Genomic DNA, 7753 nt, shown 5'->3' with positions numbered 1-7753 from the left:
CTGTGAGGTCTTGCATCTCTTGGCATAGTAGTTCTCACATATAACTTAGATCTCACATATAACTGATATCAGATATCAGATATCAAGACTAAACTTGACCCTCATATGGAAAATAAAGCCTTGGACTCAAGCAAGCTCATCCCCAGTCACCAAAAATTAAAATAACAATAACAATAACAGCAAGGCAAACCATACGATGCCATCCTATAGTCAGGCCTACTAATAAATTACCACCATCAAACTTGGTCTGTATCACTTGAACTCCCTGGGGGTCCTGGACTAAAGTGATACTTTAGAGATTCTGTTACCAGTGGAAAATGCATGTGACAAGCACAACATAACTAACCATCTAAATTAAGTCTTACCAAGTTTATCTTTATACATTCAGTTGTACCATCATCTTCCCCTCTCATTATTTGAAAAATAGTATAATACTTTGAGAGAGAGACCTCAGATAGGGGGAGCCACCTCTATCATCATCTTTCATGCCATTCCACTGCCACCAGGCCAAACATCACCACCTTGAGCAACCTCATGCTACAGCCAAAGAAATCAGATCTACCTCTAGAGGACTTCTGCAATTGAGAGGCCATTTAGTTTGTTGTAAGCAGATTTGAATAGTGCATCCATCACAATCACCTCCACTTCCATTATCAACATCACATCATCGTAGCAAACCACCTCCCACTACAATACACACCCATCATCTCAGTTATGTTGGTGATTTACAAAATGAGTCAAAATAATTTTGGGTTGGTTTGGTTTTTCAACTTAAAGATGGAAGAAAGAAAACTTGAGAAGTGCATTTTTGTTAAGTCCCACATTGAAAAGAATAAAGTATTTATCTTTATTAAGTACATTCTATGATGTATGTATGTTGGGAAGATAACACCTTGGGAAGACTCCAATTGAGTAGTTAATATAACATATAGGGACACCGCTTAACCCAAAAGCTTAAACTTATGAGTTTTGGCCTAACTATGTTATATTAACTACTCACTTATCATTATTCATGTGGCACTTTATCCACACGTGTATACACTATACACCATCCACGGGAACCACAAGTCAACCACACACGTTCATCCATGGAAACCAACCAGCAAACTACCACCATTAGCAATACTCCTTTGTTGAACCTTTTTCCAAAAATACTTGTGTGGGCTTTGCAGGCTTGCCCTGTCCTTGCTCCAACTACGAAAGGGACCCTTAACACCTTCCCACACATCACCATGGGCTCTTGTACCACTTGTTAGGGAGATAACATCTTGGGGAAACTTCAATTGAGTAGTTAATATAATATAACCCAAAAGCTTAAGCTTATGAGCATTGGCCCAATTATATTACTCAGTCTTGTTATTGTTGTTGTTGCTGTTATTGTTATTGTTGTTGTTGTTATTGTTATTGTTGTTGTTGTTGTTGTTGTTGTTTCTTATTATTATTATTATTCCATGTGCGATTTCACTCACACATGTATACGCAACAATGAATAGCATAATGGTAATACACTATGTTAATGAGGGAGTAGGAAAAGATGATGCCACTGCATTAAGCCTTTTGCTCTTCCTTTCTACCATGTCTCCAAGTCTCTTCGTGCCCTTATTTCAAATTTTAAACTCTTGGTGATGATTTAGGTAACAGAGATGAGGTTGATTGGCAGTGTTATATTTATATGGCTTGCTTCTTGATGCCCTCACAAAGAAAGCATTAAGGATGTTAAAACAATTGAACTTGAAACTAAAAGATGAAAAATGGCAAATCAGTATCACTCTCATTATGTTCTTAGCGTGGAAACTGAGAAAGATTTGTATGAATTTTCTAAATGGCTAGAGTATGGTGTTAGCATACAATTTTCAAGGTGTAAATTTTGCAGCTCCAATTAGGTAATGAAGAGAGGAAGAACAGAATCTGTTGGTAAATTACTAGATCAACCCTACATTATGAGATTCCAAGTAAAAAACAGTTGGTTTTGGATGATTGAATGATATGTTGTCAGTAAGAAATTAAGAAAACTGGAAATACCCATGCAATTCATGGGTTAATTAATATGAGAGTGTAAGATAGAATAAATGTACATAACTACAATAAAAACAAAAATTCTATTAAATTCCTCACGTTGATGAAGTCATGAGGAAAAACATAAGTGAAAGTATAATGTAATATTGCATCACATGGGGTAACCTCAAATTCTCATTAACTGAAAGATCTGTTTTCATTGTATAAAATTAGATTTTTTTTTTTTTTAAGTGTTGTGGTTAACATGATTGGTTAATGTTATGTCATGTGCTTGTCAAATGTGACTTTTAATCTACCCCACATAGAATCTTTGATGTTTCATTTTAATGTAAAACCCAATCCAAATTTGAGGGGAGTATCAAAGACCAACTCCAGAAAGGTAAAGTTTACTTTGCCCAAATAAATAAATAAAATTACATGGCAACACAGGTTCTAAGTTCTAACATATTTATGTTAGACTCTAAAAGGAAATACAGTTACATGAAGTTTAGCTTTTTGTTCAAAACAAGTAGAATGCTTAAATTTTACCATCTCTAAGGCCCAATCACAATTTTCTTACTTTGGTAGTTCATAAGAAAAATATAGCCACACAAACCCCAGATGAACCCATTCCAACCCCACCCAATTTCTATTCCACCTGAGCCACAACCCAATTAGTTATCGCTTATTGTTTGAATGGCCCCTACTATAAACATACCTGACAGATCCTATCTAGGAGTACCTATAGCTTAATGAAACAAAATGATCACTTTATAGTGTACTGCAAAGATTTTTTTTCAGACGTTTTATTATTTTTCAAGGCTCTAGCACTAAATACAGCAATGATTTCTGTATTAAGGACACCTGTCAGACCCAAATACAATTCTAGAGGAACCATCTATGACTTAATATTACCTTAATAGTGTATTACAGAGATTAATCACTATTAAATTTCTTCTTCTTGCTTTCAGTTTATTCTTTTTAAGTCTCCAGCCTCATTAGACCGAAGATACAACTATAAAATATTTAAAAAATTAAAAATTTTAAAAATTTTAAAAAAAAAATAAAAAAAATGGCGTACCCATTGCACAAAGCTCCCACTTTTGCGGGGTCTAGGAAAGTCATGGCAGGCAGCCTTACTCCCAATTTATTGGAGAGGCTGATTCTAGACTAAAGAAACAACTATATAAACAATAAGTTGATTTTACATAGTAAATGTCAATTCCAATACATATATCAATTCCCTAACCATCTCTATTCCTGAAGGTTTGATACAAACAAATATACAAATCAAATTGAGCTCACAGAGAGCTCTTATTGTTAACTTAAAATTACATAAACATACCTTGACTGGACCAAATGATTGTTAAAGTTGTGATTTGTAGCTGTATAGAAGAATCATGCAACCGTAGCATTTTAGAATAATGTGTTTCTTTTTTTCTTTTTTGGATGACATAGGAGAACTTCACTCAGATTAGTGGCACGTGACAGAACATACTGTACAACAATCCTCACTGTTAATCAAACTCCTAAAGGCAACTAAACCCACCCGCCAGGACCAATTACCGGGTAATCCAAGGGCTTTTCATCCCTGACGAGCTAAGCAGTTAATCCTCATGCCTAGGAAGCTAGAATAATGCATTTCTCCATTGCGGAAACACAAAAACAAAAATAAACAAAACAAAACAAAATCATAAAACAAAAGAATTCTACAAGTCAGTCAAGTATGGTTTTCCTAGGAAATTGGAACTAGATGACACAAGTCTGGTACTGTAATTTAATAATTTTTACTGCATTAAATCATTGCCACAGCACAACAGTAATTTTAGTTTTTTCACATCATCCTTTTTATTGAGTCTCATTAACTAACATGGTACAGGTGAAAGAATTTACAGGCAAAGCCAAGAACTCACTATTCCTTTGAGTCCAGTTGTCTTCCAAGTAAGACAAGTCCCACAGTACTAAAAGCAGACAGAACTGCCGATGAGTAGCAGATTGCAAGAAGAGCTCCCCTCAGAGACTGCATCCAAAAGTTTTACATGTAATGCTGTAATGAGTTATAAGAGGAAAAAAGGTCAGATAACAATCAAAATACATTTTTTGCAATCACCTTAGCCAACAGCAAAGCATTATCATTTGCATACTGCAATGAACTCTCTGGAATGCTTTGAACACCCTGACCTAGTTGCCATGAAAGAATCCTACATTTTAAATTTTCAAGATAATTAAAAGAAATACTTTTCTGTTAGGCCTCTTTGTTAAAAATGACAGTAGATAAGAAACTCACAGTTAAAAACAGGATAGTTACCCAAAAGCAAAGCCAATTGCAGCACCAATGTAGGCTTTATCTGACGTAAATTCAACCTGAAGTTCCCCAAACTGTGGTTGACATGAACATTGCTTGTTTAATATTCCACATCAAGTGCATCTGTTTGCAGAATATTCAACAAGTGCAGAGTATTCATCTACCTTAAACATCCTGGTTTCCTTCTTTGATTGTTCTTCAGCTGCTGTAGATACTGAACTTGCAGAAAGAAGCCTTCCAGTTGTAATCATTACTTTTGCAATCTATAATGGTTGAACAGTATCCAACAATACTGCTACTTTAGAGATACATAACAGCAAGTTATATACATTTACAAGAGAGAGAGAGATCGTTCCTTAAAATTTAAAATAATGACTAGTACATTGGGTGAAGTGAGGAGAAAAGGGATCTATGACTTGCAAAGTTAATATATATCAGGATTTGATTGACTTTGCACAAACTGAAAGCACTTGTGAAACATAGAGACAGTCTTGGAGAAGAAGTAGCCTTAAAGGATCAGAGCATGTCTAACTTCCAGCATTTTCAATAGCATAAAAGCCAGTTAGCATCTGTTAACATGTCTACATAGTTGCAGAATTCAGATTGAAGTTTTAGACCAAGGATCTGGAGATGCAAGGACAAAATTTTATATGATGACTATAATAGCAATAACAAAAACTACTTTAATGTGACATAAGATACCTTCTGTAGTTCACCTTGACCATACTGCCCCATGGACTGGAACCTCCTTCCAGCAGACACCAACCGCTTGCCAAGTGCTAAACCAGCTAAAAGATGGAAATAAGCTTTGGAAATAAACTCTTAAGGATGTATCTCTAGGCATTGATTTTACATATAATCTTGCCTGATTTGGCATTGTCTGTCAAAGACTCCTCCAACCCAGGGAGCTTGCTTGCTAAACTATGGGAAGTTGATGTGTCAGCAAGTTCCCACGCTTGAGAGAGATTTAACAATGTATCTCCCAGAACTTGACCACACTGAAATGAAATGCAGAAGTAATTTCTACAGTAATTTCTAAAAAATGTCTTAAATTTAATTGCTATGTCTATATAACAGGTGGTGTAGTTACAATGATCAGGAATAACATGCCCTGCATAACGTAGTGAGAGATATCCAAACCATAGTTCAAGATGCAGACACAAGATTACTGAGTGGTCTTTATCATTCAATTAAAGAGAAGGAGAGAGAGAGAGAAAGACAGTATGAGCTTTTATGTTAGTTGAATATCAACAAGATTTTTTTTTTTCAATAAGTAACAAGATTTAGGCACTACAGAAATGGAAAATCCATGATTAAAGGTTGAAGTTCAATGGAGTAACAGAAACATTGAAAATTAGATTCTCTCATATTCATGTGTTCAATATGACTCCAACTACAGAAATGGAAAATCCATGATTGAAAGTTGAAGTTCAACGGACTAACAAAAACGTCGAAAATCAGATTCTCTCATATTCATGTGTTCAATATGACTCCAACTACAGAAATGGAAAATCCATAATTGAAGGTTGAAGTTCAATGGACTAAAAAAAACATCTCATATTCATGTGTTCAATATGACTCCTCTTAGCTAAAATTCATGTGTGCACAATAAGGATCATGCAACGTGATAGTAGCACCCATCTATACACAATGAGAAACCAAGACCAATTCATACTCGTAGGATCACAATAGCCCACCCATTTAACATTGTATTACACAAATTCCACCAACATGAGTCATGTTTTGCAAAATGAACATAAGTATGATATTGAGGTTACAAATTTGATATACAGTGACTGCCTATAGCCTACTCAGTACTCATTACTCAAGACTGGTTCAGTTATAAACAGTTTTTGAAGCAATAAAAATGACTAACCTCATCAATTACCGGCCCATTCGAAAGGTCAAAAGCCGCATCATTCAGCTTCACCAAAAAAACAAACATTAACCAAAACACTCACCAACCCAAAAAAAAAAAAAACCACAATATCAAATCACATAAATAACAACACAGAATTGAATAAAACCAAAGTTACAAACTTTGCTTACATCTATACGAAGATCACTTGGAAGCTGTGAAAAATAGTCCTGCGGAAGATCAAAGCTATTCTACACAAACCCAACAAAGAAAAAACAATAACAATTAAGTAAAATTAAATTAATAACAAAATATATGGCGCCAAATTTGAAAAAAAAAAAAAACGAAAGTGAAAACAGAAATGTGGGGTGTTTGAAATTATGGGTGTGGAAACGTGTTGCTTACTGCAAGTTGTTGAAGGAGGGACTGAGCACTATTGTTGGGTTGAAGTGAGTTTGGAGAGTCTGAAGATTCAGTGAGAGCAAATGGGACTGTGAGGGGTTTAGAGAAAAGGGGTTTGTTGGAGGGTTTGAGAGAGGTCAGGGAAGGGATATGGAAGGGTTTTTGGGGAAAGAGAGGAGCAGTGATGGAAGGGAAATTGGGGAGAGGTTGGACTTGGATGAGAAGATGAAGAGAAGAAGCCATTTTTTGGAGGTTTTGTGTCACTTCCCAGCCACTGATATTTGCTATTTTTTGGTTGTTGGTTCTTTTTATTGGTTTTTCTTTTTCTCCCTTTTTTTTTCCTTTTAAGTGGATAAATAATTATGATTATAAATTTTTTTCCCTTTATGTTTGGGAGTATCTTTCCTTATATATTCATTTATTTAATACTTTTATGATAAGGATAGGAATCCACTTTAGTATTTTTCTTATCTAAATACAATAAACTAATTCTCAAAAAAAAAAAAAAAAACAACTACAACAACAACAACAAACTAATGGAGGCTAATCCATTGGATCAAACAAGTTTGAGTGCATAACACATTCCCAAACTCGTACCATAACTTTGGACTTAAGTTTGACCTTTGCAAAGGAGTAAAAGGCGGTTCTTAGACATATAACCAAGTGGTGAGTCCTCTCTCCACCCTAACCATGTAGTTAGTAGTTTACTCTTGGGTTTATGCTTAAGATGGACCAATACAAGGTTGCTTCCAAAAAAGTCATTCATATTTGATACGGGAAATGTGGTGACAATTAAGGGTCACACTTTTGTGTACACGCAATATTTGTAAGTTCCAATTGGTGTATCTAGTACAAGCAATTATGCTTTTTGTTACTAGTGTGGAAATTTGGTACACAATAACAAGTGTCCTGGATGTCGGGATGGATATTCACTCTCATTTACTGATCACTTCTGGTGTAGGTTGTGGTTAAGAGTAGCTCTACTACGATCTAAAATTAGGACAACTATAGGTGTGTAGACATCCTATTCCACAACCATCAAAATCCCAATTTTTTAAGAATATTAATGTCCAAGGACAAAATTATCATTTTACATGTTTTGAAAACTCTTAATTGACTAAAGGCTAAAAACTTAAAATTCAAATCATATTAGGTAATCATGGCACTTAAAATAAAGGATTTGATCAAAATGA

At 34.9% G+C, this 7753-nt stretch overlaps 1 protein-coding gene across 1 annotated transcript; it reads right to left on the bottom strand.

The window, feature by feature from the left end:
* Positions 1–325: 325 nt before the first annotated feature.
* Positions 326–6885, bottom strand: LOC142627724 (uncharacterized). The gene is made up of 10 exons (XM_075801588.1): positions 6564–6885; positions 6350–6409; positions 6177–6224; positions 5166–5298; positions 5003–5088; positions 4465–4563; positions 4304–4374; positions 4106–4196; positions 3909–4015; positions 326–687 (listed from the first exon to the last, which is right to left on the bottom strand). Exons 1-10 carry the CDS (start codon positions 6801–6803, stop codon positions 660–662), a joined length of 963 nt encoding a protein of 320 aa, XP_075657703.1. The 5' UTR covers positions 6804–6885; the 3' UTR covers positions 326–659.
* Positions 6886–7753: the final 868 nt, after the last annotated feature.

Source organism: Castanea sativa, chromosome 3, assembly GCF_040712315.1.
Source record: "Castanea sativa cultivar Marrone di Chiusa Pesio chromosome 3, ASM4071231v1".
Lineage (NCBI taxonomy): Eukaryota > Viridiplantae > Streptophyta > Magnoliopsida > Fagales > Fagaceae > Castanea > Castanea sativa.
The sequence above is the reverse complement of the archived record's forward strand: the minus strand, read 5'-3'. Positions and strand labels throughout refer to the sequence as shown.